The 17789-nt window shown below is 44.2% G+C and overlaps 1 protein-coding gene across 1 annotated transcript in view; it reads right to left on the bottom strand.

The window, feature by feature from the left end:
• Positions 1-777: 777 nt before the first annotated feature.
• znf385d (zinc finger protein 385D) overlaps positions 778-17789 on the bottom strand; it is a 63996-nt gene continuing 46984 nt past the window's right edge. The window contains exons 5-8 of the mRNA XM_062399330.1: positions 8165-8512; positions 7666-7847; positions 4374-4475; positions 778-1861 (exon numbers count right to left, since the gene is read on the bottom strand). Coding sequence (XP_062255314.1) covers positions 1619-1861; positions 4374-4475; positions 7666-7847; positions 8165-8512 — 875 coding nt within the window. The 3' untranslated portion in view covers positions 778-1618. The remainder of the gene's footprint in view (positions 1862-4373; positions 4476-7665; positions 7848-8164; positions 8513-17789) is intronic.

Genomic DNA, 17789 nt, shown 5'->3' on the forward strand with positions numbered 1-17789 from the left:
GTGTGTATGGATTTTCTTTGTGCCTATGAAGAAGAAATAGACAGGTTGACATTTCTCCACCTTGTGTTTTTATTAGAGTGTCTGGATGTGTTCAGAATCTTTCTCATGTGTATTTATAGACATTTGTTCCTGTCAGCAGAACAATGTCTTCCTCATTGGTTTTGATGAGATGTAGATGTGCTGCTCACTCTGTTTATTCACCTCCTCTCAGTTGCATCAAAGTTTTATCAGATTACGGATTATAGATCAGCCTCTGTATTACAAACGCAGGTTATGATACAATCAAGAGAGCATAACCCTTTAAGAGCATACTTCAAATGTTTAAAAACCACATGCATCTTAAAGGAGGCACATGATTCAGGATTTCCCAGCCTTGGCTCTGAGTGCATTTCTGGATTGTTTATGTAAAGTTGAAAAGCAGAATCTGAGTTTCTCCCCAGAGAGAAAACACGGCTCCTGAAGCTCCTCAGTGCTTCTGCATCGGGGATGTTTGCATAATGCACGTCTTCTGGCTGGGTCTGCTGGCCAATCAGAAAAGAGACAGGAGCTAAAACCAAGTGTTTGAGACAGAGGCTGAAAAGAGGAGCTGCAGCAATAGACAGTCTGAGGACAGCATGAAAAAATGATCAACATCAATATGCAGAATAAGTCTCTAGGTTCTGTTTATATTGTGTATTTGACTTGAATACCCTGCTGGTGCGTTATAAGGGATCATGTTGCACATACTGTATATTCCACTGCACCAGGGCGACGCATGTGAGACGCACAACAACCAGCAGCGTTAACAAATTAGGACTCTTTTTTATTGGAAATTGTTCACCTTTTACACACGTACGGATAATATACACAAGCCTTTGTGGTCCCTTTGGCCTGAGACATGATCAGTGACGATGTGTGCTGGATATCGACTGGCATGGCTTATGGTGGCTGGGAAGCTCACACACACACACACACACTCACACACTCACACGCACACACACACACAGAAGTACGCACACACACACGGATAATGTGAGGACAGAAACACACAACACAACATGTACTCTAACCATCTAACACAGTCTAGCCATCTAATGTAGACATCAACAGAGGAGGGGCTTAAAGTGCATACAGGAAGAGAGGGGGGCCTCGCTCGCTCCATCAGTAACGGCCTTTTTTAAATTATGAGCGACGGCAGCCCTCCACTAAAGCAACGATCTTAGTGCCACGCTGTATCTGTACGAAAAGCATTTCCCTACCGCACGTCTAGCTCCAACTGGGCCTCACATCATGAAATAATGACACTGCATAGTTCACAGGATTCGTCTTATACATTATTGCGGGACAATGTAGGTCCAGGTCTGGCGGTAGGATGGCACAGGAAGCATGTCGAGTCCAGGTCGTCCGTTTGGATCAGAGTAATAAATCCGTCAGGAGACAAAGAGCCCGATGCTTCGCTGTCGATCAGCTCGGCGACGAATGAAGGTTAATCCACATGAGGAGAGGTGAGAGGTCGGAGGTCGGCGTGAAGATGTTCAGTTCCCCAGGCGCCTACACGACTCCCCCGGCCTGGTTTGGGTGAAGCACGTGGTTTTGTCCTTGACCGGCGGTGGAGCGGCTCCGCTCGGGGTCCACCGGGTCAATAAGGGGCAAATAGGATTTGTGGGTGGGAGGTCCTGACAGGCCCGGGGGCGGGGCGGAGCAGAGCGGCAGGGAGGGGCTGCGTTTGGAAGAGGGAGGGGGGCGGGGCGAGGTTCGAGGCGTGGTTCGTGCGGTGGGTGAAAGCGTTGCTGATGGCGGCGGCCACTGCTGCCAGGTGAGCCGGGAGCATCTGGGCGCTCAGAGGTTGACACTGACGCTCCTTCCCCAAGGTCAATGTGATCTGATGGAATGAGACAAGAAATATTAAATACACTCTGCAGATACATGAGATGATGAAACAAATGATGTAAAATGAAAAATCACCACACTTTGATTTCTAAAAAGAATAATTCATGGATGAATTCCTGCAATTTGGTGCAGATCCAAATAAAAAACACCTTCATCCTTTCAATCAAAGTTCTGATTAAATATTGTCCAGACCAGCAGCTGTGCAAAAACTAGAAATACAATTAATTCTAGCTCTTAATATTATAATTAATAATATAAATATTTACTTATTACTTTTTATATTACTTCAATAAAATAAGAAATAAACATAAAAGGCAAAACGAGCAGAAAGTTGAATATGATTGAGTGATCTGCAAAACAAAACCAACCCACACTAAAGGCCGTCAGATACAAAGCAATTATTCATTTATTGAATTCGAATGTACCCACAAATTCTGACATTTGCAGGAATTAGGTTTTTGTTTATCTAGAATAAGTCATATTGAGCTGCAGATTTATTTTGAAATGCCTCAAATCCTTCAATTTATCCCAGAAATAAAACCTCATTTTCAGGCGATTTTGAAAACGTTAAACAGCAAATGTCAAAAGGAAGAAAAGGTAAGAATCCTGCATGAGAGAGACACACAGTCAGTGGCAGATTTAAACCCACAACCTGCATCTGCTTATTGGTTCTAGTGCAGAGAGGAAGTCACAGAAACATTGAGCAGTGAAGTTTGGGCTCATTTTCATCGAAGGAAGAAGTAAAACGGCCACAAGGAGAGAAACAAAGAGTGAGAGCCAAACAGCAGCAGCCGACCTCCACCAGCAGCCTGATGGGGTGAAGAGGTCACCGAAGTTATCGGGCCTAATCTCCTGTATCAGTAATGGAAAAGCTCCGGTCTCGCAGCAGCAGGACGGCAGCCGTGGTCACGGGTTATCAATCACCGGCTCGGGCGTCGTAAGCCTATGGGAAGCATTCTTTACTCTGCGCTCATCAGAGAAGCTCCTCTCCGTTAACTCAGTCAATGATGGGTTTCATAAAAAGCCATTTCCCCCCCACACTGGTAGCCCCCGCGCTGCGTCGCTGCAAACAGTGGGAGTGATGGATGCTGTTTGCTAACGGGCTTCTGGAGGAGAAGCCGTCGGGCTCGTCTTCGTCTTTCTCGTGTTTTTGCTCCACAAGGAGACTTCACACATCCTCACAGATCCTCAAGTGGAACTCAGGAAACCTTTTCATTTGTTTTACCTCCTCGGAACTGGAAGAGGATCAAATCAATGACCTCAAGAGATTAGGTTGAAGGTCACGTGACACACTTTCACTTTGGACGTTTTCTGAACATCAGAGCATTGAAACCTTTTCAAGTTCAAAACCAAAGTTAACCCCTTTTGCCTCAAACCCCATTCCGGTCTTAATGCTGCCGAGGTGACGATAATGCCTGATGGTGCAAATACTACACATACCAAGGAAGGTATTGGAAGCACTCTGCCGCCATCTAGTGGTCGAAGTGGAAAATACATACTAGCTCCTTGGGACTATGCAGCAAAGTTATTTTGAGGTATTAAGCTGTTTTGAAATACTGTGATGATGGAACAGCAATGATTGTACAGAAACATGTGTTTTTATTCGATATAAATCAAAAGCAGCATCAATATAATAATCTACATACCAGAGACTGGAAAATTTGTTATATTAAGGTTATGCCCCATTATGCCTAATGTCGCTAATTTGCCTCATACTTTAATTTTATATCTACTGTAAATGCTATATTGAAAAAAACAATCTCCTCTTAATTTAGCATCTGCATGACAGCCAAAAACATAAATAGCATTTTTTTTTTTGGTAAAAGTAATACTTTATTCCAATCATTGGTTTCTCAGGTCGCTCGTTAATCTGAATTGATGCAGTTCACGTGCAGAGGTCGTCAGAATTAGTTAAAACTGACTTTTACAATCAAGTAAATAGTTTTTGACCTGAGTTTGGATTCTCCCTCCAGTCGTCTGGCCCGGCTGAAACGCTTTTTATGCCATTTGTCATTAAAATTTGAAGATTGTATATGAGATCACAACGCTCACTGCCACAGGTTTTTTGCCATTTCTAATAAAAGTCAGGTAGCTCTAATGAAAGTTGACATGAGATTGAATCCGGTTCAGTCACTTGTGAGTTGTGAGTGTTACTTCACAGACGAGCGGCGTAAAGTGTAGATTTTCTTTTTGACAAACAAAGAGAATTTAAGATAAAAAAATTCTGCGTGTGTGTGTGTGTGTTTGTGTGTGTGTGTGCATTGTTCTCTCCCACACAAACAGCACAGGGGAAACAATGGACTTTCTATTCACCCTTTTAGAACAGAGACAGGAAGAAGCTGGAAATTGGAGAGCGACAATGTCACAGTCTCGTATTTCAAGCAATCAGCGTCTCCGATGTTTGGATGTGTGCGTCTCATTAGAGTCGAACAGAGCTGGGATTGTTTTGGCGACACCGCGACTTGTGATGCGGCTGAGGTGAGATGAGGCGTTCAGGGACTCACCGGCTGCTTGGTCGGGCCTTTCTGTGGTTTGCTGTAGGGGCTGTATTTGGGTTTGGCTGGTTTACCTGCCGCTCGGTCTTTATGGCGCCGGCTGCTGATGTGCTAGAAACGAGACGGAGAGGTGTCAGTCCAGAGTCACGCTCACTTTCATGTCACTTTGAGGCAAATCTCAAATACACACATGCGCTTTGATTTTCAAAAAACTGAAAAAAAAATACAGAAAAGAATCCATCTCCATTCCCGTGTCTACCCGTGAACTATAAACTCCTAAAATACACATTCCCTTGTCTCACTTTTCAAAGAATATTGAGGTCGATGGCGTGACCGGGAGTCGGTTTCACTGTGGCCCCCGTGACGAGCCAGGAAAGTGGAAAAAAGGAAAACTCAAGGAAGGTGCTGTCACTGTTGTTTCCAGCACAAACATAAAGACGCCGGCGCTGCCAGGGTGGGCAGCGCCGGCGGCAGCAGCAAGGAGAGACGCTGGCAGACGCTCCGATGAACACACGCAAATACTTTTCCACATTCATGATGAGTGTGTAACGATGGCAGCACAGGGAAAACAATGCAGACGCTACTGGTGCGTCCTGCACAAATTGCACTTTTGTTGTTTTATTTTATTTCTCTCTTCATCTGCAAATATATATATTTAGATATATAATTTTTAATTTCTATTTTAAATTTTGATATTCTATTTTATTCTATTTTACACTATTTCTATTGTATTTTTTGGGGGTTGTAATTTCTTGAGCATTGCTAGAAGAGAACCTGTGACTCAAGCATTTCATTGCCCGTGACTGCATAATGTTATTGTTGTGCATTTGACAATAACAAATCTTGAATCTTGAATCTTGAATCTTGAATCTTGAGTCGCGTGAAATGGATTAAAATCGACAAATTGAAAATCAGATGATTGTTATCTGAGTGGAGGACATTTAATATATTATGATACACAATTGGGCCTTTTTTTGTCAGTTGGGGTGATTGACATTATTTGTTCTCTCTCTGGGGACCAGGAATACAAAAGCTCTCAGATCATTGGTTCACATCTGGAATTAAAATGTGTCCTGAAAGAGTTTCCTGTGAACTCAACTGAGTTTGTTTTTGGTCAGTGTGTTGTCACTGTGTGTCTGTGTGTGTAGTTTTAATGGACGTCAATAATCTTCTGAATTTCCCTCAGGATTAATAAAGTATCCATCTATCTATCTATCTATCTAAATATTTACCTTCTTTAGAATAAGAGATGATTTTGATGTTAAAATAATCTTTTTGTTACTCATAATAACTATTCATTCATATCTCGTCATTGCGTCTGATGTTTTTCCACCAGTTTGAAACCCCCAACCTGAAGTAGTTTAATGTATGATGCCACCGTATAACATTCTGAGTGTATTCTTTATCATTGTTTTCATCTTGTTTACATGTGTATTCAAGAAGTTGTCTTAATTCAGTTACTTATTCATTTTCCGTGGCCGTGTCTTGTTCAGACTTTTGTAATAAGCTGGTTAATATTGTTGTCCATCACGTTGGTGATTGGATCACTCAGGACGGAGGTTATGTTCAAACCCAGTTCAATGAAGTCTCAGATATTACATCCGTCTGACAAACAGAACAGTAAAATAAATTTATTGCTGTTTTAAAACACGACAGATCAGCTGTGATATAGAAACCAGTTATCTCGGTCTCGGGCTCGATGCCAGTTCAGCTCAGATAACTTATCACTGGCTGAAGTGTTGGAACCTGAACGACTAAAAATACACTTAACGTCTCCGGGCGAAAAGTAACACAGCGTTGAGGGTTCCCATCCTGACTGAACCCCCCCCCCCGTTGAGATGATGTGTGCAGTAATATCACTGCTGCAGCGCAGAACCAAACAGTACATTAGGTTCCTGTGTTAGAAGCGTGCTGAGAGCGGAGGCAGAGGATGTAATATTCTAATAAATGATCTCTGATGATAAAGGGTGATACGCAAGTGGAAGATGAAGATAAACACGTGAAAGAATCTGAGATGACGTGTTCCAAAATAACCTCAAAGCAATGAATAATTCAGTGTGAGCACGGGGGGGGGGGAAATAAGGCGTTTATCTTCACATGTTCTTACAGTGAAAATAACAAAAACACTTTTCCTCTGGTTTTCGAGCTGCAACGGGAAATGTAGTCAAGCTGGATTCTGTTCCCAGAGTGTCGCTGCTTTTCAGAAGAACTCAGTGAAAGTCTCTGCATGACAAATTCACACAAGGCCTGTGTGTGTTTGTGTGTGTGTGTGTGTTTCCAGTGAGCAATCCCAAGGTCGGCTCAGACAAAGCAGAGTGGGTTTCCAGTATCGTAAATTAAACTCAGCCCCCCGACAGAACGATCAGTAGCTACAGGAGAGGGAGATTTTCCCGACGTGCCCCAAAGCAGCGAGCGAAGATTCACATCCCTCCGACCGAGGAAAACATCTCAGAGACATCAGATGCCTCCGAGCTCTCCACGCTAACCGGATTTCCTCAACATCATGTAAAGTACAAACTGTTTTCCTTATTTGAGGACAGATGAAGGAGAAAGGCAGTTAGCCGTGTTTTTAAAGGAGGAATCTGATTTCCTGGCCTCGTGCTGCCTGCGCTTAACCAGATTTCCTTTTTAAGTTCTCACAACAGTGCACGACGAAGACAAGGATGAAAAGAAAAGATCATTTCCAGCAAAGGCACATCTTTGTTTATCTCCACCCGCCCAATGATATACACGTATATCTTTATCCAGCGAGAAAAGTAAAGTCTAGTACTTCAAAACAATGAGTGGATTTTTCAAGTAGAGCAAGAATATCCACTGCTTCGTGTTAGAAACCCACCACATCGTCCATCTTTACATTCAGAGGTCCAACCATAGATAAAAGCCGTCATCACTTAACACTATGTAGTGTTTTGGTGTTTTTTGTTTTTTAGACTTTCCAAAAAGCTGCAAAACACAAACAAAGCTCCAACTTTTATTTATCTTTTATCTTCCTCATGGTTCGAGAGCTGTTTGCTTTATCTTTAGTCTTCTACCACTTTTCAAAATCATATTTCAAATCCTTCTTAGAAAAGATCTCATTTTAAAAACCGGTGACCTGGATACAATAAAAAACAATCTGCAGAGTAACAGCTCCTAATTAGCTTTTAGCTGATTACAGCTGATTAAACCTGCAAGTAATTCATCCAACAATTAACACACTTCAATTAATGCAAAATGGAATATCCATAGTTCTAAATCAATATAATAATTCCACTTTTCCTTAGATCTGTGCATCAGGTCGTGTCAGTTCTGTCCCTCTCACCTGTTTGAGCTGAGTCTCTGAGTTCACGTGCACGTCACACGTCTCACAGTGAAACGTCTTGTTCTGAAGACCCGTGGCCGATTTGGTCACCGTGGCCACTTTGCTCTTGACTCCCGGCCGGGGGAAGGACTTGATGGAGCCCACGCCGCTCCGGGCCTCCAGCATCGTCTTGTGCTTCGTACCTGAAGGTCAGAGATCAGAGGTCAGAGGTCAGGTTCCTTTCTGAGCTGGAAAATGATTCTGATCAAGAACCTACGAATCTGAATTCTGTTGTGTCCTAGATTCTTGACTTTTGACTCAGAACGGTAAAACCAATGATGAAACATCAGGGAAAACAATCAATATATTACTAAAAATAATTCATCCAGGGAAAGATGACGATAGGGAGACTCTAGGATGGAACCAGTGACCCATACTGGTGTATTATCAAGCCAGTTAAAGCACAGTCAGCTAGGTTTCCTCCCTCGCCCTGTCTTCAACGCTGTCCCTCGACCCTCACCGCTGTTGTGAGCCTCCAGCTGTGAGGCCGAGTTGACGGCCACTTTGCACAGCGAGCAGTAGAGGAGACGTTGAGCCTTCTCCTGCTCCGACTCCGGGTCCGTCTCGGCCTCGGGTTCGGGTTCGGCCTCGGGCTCCAGGTCCGGTTCCGAGGGCGAGTTGAGGTCCAGCTGCTGCTCGTCCCCTCCGGCGGCTGAGGTAGACTCCGGGGCTGGTGCTGCCGCGCTGATCGGGACTATCGGCAGGGCCACGGGCGGGGGGGCCGGGGCCGGCATCATGGGGGTCGCGAAGAGCTGTGCCGTTCTGAGCACGGGGGACAGCGGGAGGGCCACAGCGTCAGGGATGATATCTGTAGAGAGAAAAGCATGTGGCTTCATCCAACACCTGTCAACAAGAGGCTGAACTAGTCTAGAGACTGCATTTCTTTTTGACTTTGACTTTGTATGGACCTCAGGTTTTTACACCTGTTTGGATTTTATCAATTTGAATGGATTATTGACATAGAGAAGGAAATATTTTTTTTGAGAATGATATTTTTACTCCATAAAAGACTTTAAAAAAAAGATAAATGTAGAAAACAGAAAAGCGAGAAAGGGTAAACAAATTTAAGTGAATAATTGTCATATCTGTATATTGTGTAGTATCAACGCTGTTCTTGTCATTTCTTTTTGTGGATTCGAGCTTTATTGTGTTTTACTGAACACAAATTCCACCCACTTGGTTGTGTGGTCATTAATAAATGAATCAGACTCTAAATATCTCACTCTAATCCAGAGTGAGATCATATTAACGTGCTGTTTTCTCAAAGAGCCGTCTGATGTTTTGTCAGTGGATACATGTGACCCATAAAACAACGTGTCTGTGATTGGACTACAGACGACCGCTGCCATATTTACCAAAATGAAATTTGGCCTCAGCCGGCCGACCTGATCGATGCCGCTGCCGCCGAGTTCTCCCCCGCTCCTGTGTCACGGAATGAAGATCCGACAGCCGGGAGAGCAAATCAATAGTGAATTATGTCATGCTATTTTTGTGAGGCCCATTATATACGGTCCTTATTTATCCCAGCGGAGGTGTCGGCAGTCAGCGCCGTGAGAAGTGCTGGAAGTGACATCGTGCCGGGGGTTAGATTCCACCAAAGGTTCAAAAACACATCAGAGCTCTGTTGTGACCTGTGGTGGAAGAAGAGAATCGGAAGGAGCTGCAGGAGAAGTTAGGTTTTAAACTCAAACTGAGGTTGGGAAATAGAAGCTTATTGTTCTAACGCGCTGATGAAAGTTGGCACTAAATGCTTGAGAGGAGGTAAGTGCTTCACTCTGTGGTTTTCTTTCTTTGAGCATTCCAGTGGCTGAGAGCATCAGATCCATTAACCTTTGAAATGGGCTCTTGGCACATTTACTCTTCTTCTCTCATCTCGCAGTTGAAAGACTCGAACTCTAATGAACTTCCTGCTTAATCCAACGCATCTCTAAAGAAGTGGAAAGGGACCGAGGGAAAGACACATGTACAAAGAACACATTGAAGTGCAGGCGGGTGAAGCTTCCTCCAACAATATTAAACAGATAAATAAGAATTTTCTGCAGCATTGGTTTGGAGTTTAAATGAGAGAGAGTCAGTGAAGACTCCCGAAATTCAGAGAATAATCAAATTACTCTGAAGCTGCTATGTTTAGGTTAAATCAAATGAAATCAGCGTCTGTTGCTTCTTCTCCAGCTCGTCCAGGTCCCGGCTGCAGCAGCCGTCAGCTTCTCCTCAACCACACCAGAATACGTTCATTTTTATATCTTATTTCTTTCTATAATCATTCTCTCTATCTCTCATGTACAGTCTGACCTAGAGAACCCGTCTCACTCGATAAGACACCGAACTCAAGCCGAGGTCGGAGCGAGGTTAACGAAGCCCAACGCTTATCTGCATCACAGGACCTTTTATCATCAGGAGCCGAAGCAGCCGAGGTTGGTCTGGGGACTTGTGATGATAAGAAGTGATGGAGGAGCTGAACATCAGGGCAGATGTGAAGGACTGATAAAGAGCTAAAGGTTCCTTTTCTTAGCGACGCAGAGGTCAAGAGAGGTCATAAAGGATTAGACATAAACAGTTTCACATACAACTGAAAGGTGTAGAGCCACGTTGTTCAAATATGGTTTTATGAATGTGTATATACACCGTTTTTCAAAGTAGATAAACTTGATGGACTTCCTCTGTCTCAAGCTCACAACATGTCCACCTCCCTGCGTCTCGTCCTGCAGGATCCTGTCCCCTGGCCACACATCAAATCCCTAATCTGGGTTAGAAGATACTCTTTGATGGAAGATATTTACCGTACAGAAATGTGACTCAAGTTAAAATGTCAAGCGTGTGGGAAAACAGAGTGAGCCGGAGTGTAAACACCTCCCTTAGATTACCTGAATAAAGCCTCACAATAATCAGTTACTTTGACAATTTAGCCTCAAGTTTCCCATTTAATAAAAAAAACTATAATCCATTTTCTGACCTTTAGCGAGAGATGGAACATTAAATTGAATCTTTGCCATAAACTCCTGCCTCCTCTTCACAGCAGTGGTTTGGTGCAGTGTCCATCTCATCACCAGACAACTGAACCCTGAGGTGCTGGAACGTGAGAGACGACTGAGATAACGTCTCCAAACTCAAGACTACAGTTGCAAGATGATTTTGATGCAACATAAATTAGTCCTTGGTATTTTCAACTCAGTCTTCTACAACGTTTTAATTCACTACATCCAGATTGGATTGATTTAATTTGGATTAGCACCACATTACACACGATAATAAAAATCAGTCCTCGAAACGTCAGCTTTCTTTTCATCAAGATCCATAAATTAAATTAAATTACTCTGAGGAATCAAGGTTGAGATAAAATAATGTGTTGTTTCCTGAACCTGCTTCCCTCAAACGTTTCATCCATCCTGTGGTTTTTGCACAATCCTGCTAATCATCCGACAAACAAACCAAATCAAAGCAGAACCATCTGAGCTGCGGTGATTATAGGATCGTTCATCACGGCCGAGGTCGGTGAAACCACACGAAGCAGCTGAGCAGCTCTTTAACACTATTTACTATCCGTCGCTGACAGGATCCGTCCATCACACGACCAGGTGACCTCAAGCAAGGGCGCCCATCGATTACTGTCACCGGCGACACCTCCTTTCACCGCAGAGCAGCAGCATGAGCTCCTAGTCTCCTTGTCTCCTCGCCTCCTCGCCTCCTCGTCTCCATCGCTCACAACACTTTCACACCTGAAGCACGAGGATCAGACGCCGGTGGAGCAGCGTGTTGCACCAGCGACCAAATCACCTCCACCAGACCATCTGTGTTCAGTGGACTGAACCAAAGAAGAACATCTGGCGAGAACCGGCCGTTATTCTGAGTTGTTCTCCTCGTTATCCTGAATGGAACGTTTATTTAAAGCCTGTAATTCGGCCTCTGGTACACTTTGTATAACAAGAGCTCAGTAATCTGAAAACTATAAAGAGGACTTGACTCCCACTTTAGGAGTAAAATTTCCTGTTGGCAGTTTCATAACTTGAAATGTCCCATTAAAGCCCAGGTCGTCACCGGACTAACGATAATTAATCTGTGAACTGTTTATGATGCCGCTGACCTTGTCGCTTCTGATGAATAATGGCAGTGACCTCTCCCCCCCCCCCCCCCCCACCAGCAATTAACCACTAACCTCCTCCCGGTTGGCTCAGCTGTGCCAGGCATCACAACAACCTGAAATCACAGCGATTTACTCCCTGGATCTCACCGGCTTCCAGCAGGCTGCCATCACACCTGCTTCCCTGGGCAGCTCTTCAGCGGCACCAGCTCCAGACGGAGTGTGGGGCCAGAGAAGTGAAGGTTCGGTGTCGGTGGGAGCCAGCGTTTGGTTTTCCCCGTGAGCTGCGTTTGGCTCGTGCTTCAGAACGGTTCTGCCGTGATAATCAGACGTGGCCTGGTCTTTGTTAGGGATTCCTTTCTGGTGCTAACTCTTCTCAGCTGCACTTCCACTCGCGGCTTCTGTTCAGGTCTTCTGTGGTGCGTTCACTATGAGCTGCGAAACCTGAATCTGCACCAATTTCCCTCCAGAGATTTTTTCCTCTCTGGCAAAGATCAACTCCGAGTTGACCCATTGTTCAGAGCAGCCGTTACAGCAGAATTCTCCCTTTCAGCTTCTAACACAGTTGTGTAACATCAGTCGAGGAGAGAAAACACCCAACACTCAGAAAATTGACGTATTTGTGTCAGGAACCCGTCGCCAGGAGCCGTTATTAAAAAACCCTCCCGGATTTACGCAATCTGCTTGTTTGCTGTGAGATGTGAAGTGTGCAGATCGATATCAATCTCATCTTTGTGAATTCAGAACAGACTCGGCTCACACTGCGAGGAGGAAAGACCGGATCAGTTCCAAAGAGAAGAATCTTAAAGCGTCCAACAAATCTAATGTTGAGAATAAACTTTTACTCCTCACCTGGGAACCGGTGCTTTGTCTCCTCGCCACACTTTGAGCTCAAGGAACCCCCCCCCCCCCCCCGGGGCTTTAAACTGGATTTCACAGTCTTCAACTGACATCGACTCCGTTTGTTTTGTGGGTGAAACCAGCGAAACAAAAGCATCTGACTCATTTCCATTTTTTATTCCTACGGTGAGTCATGTTGGACGTCACTGGAAACTGAGCTCACCTCTGAATCTTAACAGAGTTTCATCTTGCATGATGCAAAGACATAAATCGCTGTTGCACGTTAGTAAAAAACAACAAGTACACAAACACAACTGAAAGGAAGTTGCAGCATCAACATCTGGATGGACGAAATAAAGGAGAAATGAACACACACCCTTCTATTACAGACTCACTTGAACCTGGAGTGAAGGCAGAGTTTGACAAAAGTCTTTGTGGGGGTTTTAGAAAAGGAAGTGAATCTGCTTGTCCTGCTCGGACTGTGGGTTGAACCTGGGATTCGAACCAAGAACCTTTTCAGGTGACGGGGTAAACCACTGCACCACAGTACAATCTCTTCTATTTAGTGAAGACTTTACAGTTGTATCATGTTTGTAAGTGTGATGTAAATTATTAATAATCAACATGGAGAAAGAGCCTCAGTCTCTATCTGCTCTCTGCAGAGCCTTGTCGCTGAGGCTTGTGTTGAGTCAGGTGTGTGTGTTTGACCTTGTGTTGGTATGGACACATCTACCACGGTGTCATTGAACAGCCATTCGCTGGTGGAGGGGCAGGTGATTAAAGTGTACTTTGGCCGCTGGAGGAAGCCGTGCACTCTGGGAAGCCTCCAGTAATCCATACCCTCAGCCAGTGTGACCTAACTGACTCTGCAAGGCCCAGTTAAGAACTCAATCCCCTCTCATTAATGGAGGTAATGACTGCGATCAATCTAAAGTTGGTATGGGCGAGCGAGGCCCAACAGCCAAGCAGGAGGAGGGAGACAGAGAGAGAGAGAGAGAGGGAGAGAGAGAGAGAGAGAGGTCAGGTTAAAGGAAAAAGATTATTAACACGAACAACAGCAGATTTGGAGGAAAATGAGAAGTTAAATGAAAGTGAAACTGGAAAAGTTCCACAAAGTTTGAGCCTAAAAGCAACCGTGGGAAAAACAAAGAGGTTTGTGAGTCGAGGAGAGAGAAAAAGAACGAGGGACGCCAGAAGGTGAGAGAGAGGGGGGGGAGATAACATTAAAAGAGAGTAATCGAGTACGAAACACAATTAAACAGAGACATGGAGAGGACGGGAGTGGAGAAGGAGAGAGAGAGAGAGAGAGAGAGAGAGAGAGAGAGAGAGAGAGAGACCTGCCGACCCCCCCCCCCCAAACCTCGAGATTCGCGGTGGCGATGAAGGCCCCGCCCCCCCCCCTGAGACCAGCCAACTCAGCCAATCACGAGGTTCCCTGGAGATCTGATTACCTTTTTTCACCGAAGCTGGATTAAGTGGTTTAATTAAAATGATTGGGCCTTATTATCTGCTGTCACAACCTTAAGGACAGAAATCCCTCAGGGCTCTTGAGCGCCGTCAGATTTCATTTGACGTCCGTGATGTTTTATTTTTTCTCCACCTCCCTCTTGTCAGCATTCAAAGTGAGTAAATGAGAAAAGAGTCACGGTTGAATATTCCTCGAGTGAAAGATTGATAAGGTGAGAAAAATTTGCGTTCACAAATAAGCGTGACTCAGCGCTTTTTCGTCTTCTTCTTCTGTCGAAAGGGGAAATAAAAAAATCTTATCTGGGATATTTAATAGCACCGGGAGTCATTGATTTGAATTCACACGGATTTATCTATCTCCAATTTCCTCCGACAGCAAATGATCCGCACCTAATTTCTGTTGAGGGAAGTTTCTGCGATAAACGCGTCCCCCCCCCACCCACCCCCTCCCACCACCACCACCACCACCATCAAATCCCCTGAAATGAGAACATTTTCAGTACAGGTACAGATCCAATCTAATCAGGTCGGCTGCTGCCTCTCCTGTCTGTTTCCGACCCAACGGAGACGAAGGCACGCAGTGGGGTGAAGGGGGTGGCGTTCGGGGGAGGTGGGTTGGGGGGGGGGGGGGGGGGTGGAGGAGAAAAAGAGCCAGAGCGAGCCTCATGGCCGCCTGCAGCCGGGCTCCGTTGTACAGCTGCTGTCAGAGCTGGCATGGCTCCCCTGACAATCTGCTCTTTAATAGCTAATATCAGGCTACATTTCCTCAGGCACTGGACTGGAACTGAGAGATGGAGGCCTGTGCTGTGGGCATTTCTCTCTCTCTCTCTCTCTCTCACTCCTTCTTTGCCTTTCTCCCTCTACCTCTACTCTCCCTGACGCTGCTGTAAGGACACACACACACACACACACACATAGACAGGCAGCCGCTGAGTCATCCTGCTAATCTCTACTATCTGGCCGCGTCCAGCTGTTCCTCCGTCTCAGAGCACACGGGTCCAGAGAGGGAGGAAGTGAGAAGACACTGGGATCACTGGGAGCCCGGTGCAGTTTGTGGAGTCCACCCTGTGATTACACGCCGGCTCGGGCTTTTATTTCCAGCTCCGTGCTTTTTATTCTTTCAGCAAATCGGCCCCGAAATCACTGTGAGCAGATGCCTCCATGAAATCTAAACCACTGCTCTCCCTCCATGTTGGTTTTCTCCATCGCGCTTGATAACAAAAAATGTTCTGTTTGTTTTTACAGTGTTTTCATCCAAGAAGTTTGTTTTTAAACTTTCCTCAGGAAATACACAAAAAACCGAAAGGAGCTTATGTTTCTCATAGAATAACATCTGGTAATCTTAATGTTAATACTGCACCGTTAGACCTTTAATCATTGGAATTGGTGTTTTCCACACGTTTAAACATTTCTTTCCATTCATCAATTAATTTAATTGGGAATGAATTCATTTGACTCATTGAATTAAAGGGGAATTCCACCAGAGCTGCTTGTAGACATGTGCTGTGGACTCAATGTGAGATATTTTACAGGTCCTGGCAAGTTGTGTGTGTGAATAAAACGACTGTTGTTGCTGCAGAGATTGAGATTGTGTGTTAAGAATTACAAGCTAACGGTGGAATAGATGAGATGATATCTCTGGTTCTGCTGCATCAACTTTGAAATCCTTTTTAGAAAGAAACGTAATTTACATATTAAGCATTTTCCCAGCATGCACTGCTTGAGAGTGAAAACCCTCCATAGACCCCCCCCCCCCCCCCCCCCGTCTGTGAGGACTTCGTGTCACCTGAAGGACGCACCCTTCAAACTGGGAAATGAAGAACAAGGAAAAACTAATAGGAACTTGTTTTGTCAAGTTCAGTGAATTTGATGAAGTCGGTTCCTTAAAACCTGTGAGACGAGTGTCAAATTAATTAGTTTCGTTAAGAAAAAAAACTCTCGGGGATTTTTATCTGCATTTCTGCCTGTTTTTGTTTTTTTATTTCTTTGCTCTTTTAAAAAATATACTGTTTATAATTCCAAACAACCCTCAAAGCTCAGACGTGGTAAAGATAATTTTTCTTTGGAGTTTTATTTAATGTTTCACCTTAGTTTGTCATTTTTTATTTCATTTTCCGAAATATAGCAAAAATAAAGTCATATTATGGCTACAAGTATGAAATTCACATGATTTTCTTAATTCGATTTTAGTGTAAAACGTAACTAGACTGAACTTTTACCCGAAAACGTTATGTTGACCATCTAAAATGCTCATATTAATATCTGATGATTATTGTTTCATAGCATCATTGAATTTATTGTTTTCCCATGTGGGTGACTGGTTCTGATTATAACATCTGTTCACCACAGGTTTTCATGGTTAGAAGTTTAATCGCTCACTGGTTTTCCAGCCGGGTCGAGTGGTTCACTGCATTTTCACCACAGGCACATTTCATTAAAAGGTTCGTGGCTCGGCCGCTTCAGTTTCAGTGATGCTGATTGGTTCTTTTTGTTCCTGAGAGCCTATCGATGTTAGCAGGACTGAACGTGATTGGTCAAGTCCTTTTGTCTGTTCCTTGATTTAAATCATAGACTGTAAATAAAGATGGATGACATGACAGCTAACCAAAAGTGAAGCCAAATCATCTTGATCGCCCCCTGGTGGCGTGATGAGGTACAGGTCATAAACCTTGTCACCCCTTCATATTAGTAGAAGAGAAAGAAACCCAAGGTCCATGGTTCGTTCACACATTACTATATTTTTCTTAGAACAATAAGTAAAGAAAAGAAACAAACAAACACACAAAAGTAAAACTCTACTAAATAATGTCGTGGACAATTCAGACGAGATCTCAGGATTCCAAACGAGCAACAACATGAATATATTCACCTTTTTGAAAAACATGAACCTAGTAAAACAGGCATAAGAAAAACATAAATGTATAAATTATTATACACATTTCAGAGCCTGTGTGCTTAAGTTATTCCTGCATAAAATACTTCACAGTCCACTCCCACAAAACAAACAAACTACTCCGTGTTTGAATAGAGATAATCACCCGACTGTGAACCTATCATTAGGAAACAGCACTCGAGTGACACAATCAGGTGCGTTCCTGAAACACAAAACATGTCGTGTTGTTCCCAGCTCGGGTGTGTGGTGAAATTATTTCACGAACAAATCTGTTTTTCTCCGGTAATTTCAGAGAACAAACCCTGTCCCCACTGAAAGAGCTGCAGCCTCCCTGTTGTTCCACGGCCATTACTCTCCCCCCCCAACTCGACTTTTCATTAGAAATCAGGTTTTGTTGCCGCTGATAAACCGTCAAACACTTCAGCCTCTGCAGATAATGCAGCGTTTATCCGCCTCGACAATTAATTCCTCTGTCATCCAAGTGCATTAATATTCATTACTCGGTGCCACTCGTGACAAACGCCCGCCCCCACGCGCTGCAGATACCAGAGCGAGATGCTGTAAAGAATCTGCTCTTGGCTTCTTCTTCTTCTTTTCTTTAACGGCGCTGAAAATGATTAATAGCTACTCGTGTGTTCTTGTTGTGACAGCTAGTTGTTTAAGTTTTGTGCTCGTGTTCAAAGTGTTTACATGTTTCCCAGCGGCTGAGCTGCGTGGAGACGGATTTAAAAGATGGGGATCTCAGGGACGCTCCAGTGGGAGGAGGTCAGCATCTGGATCCCACCTCCTGTTGCACGAGGAGGAACG

This window comes from Platichthys flesus, chromosome 11 (assembly GCF_949316205.1).
Source record: "Platichthys flesus chromosome 11, fPlaFle2.1, whole genome shotgun sequence".
NCBI classification, from domain to species: Eukaryota; Metazoa; Chordata; class Actinopteri; order Pleuronectiformes; family Pleuronectidae; genus Platichthys; species Platichthys flesus.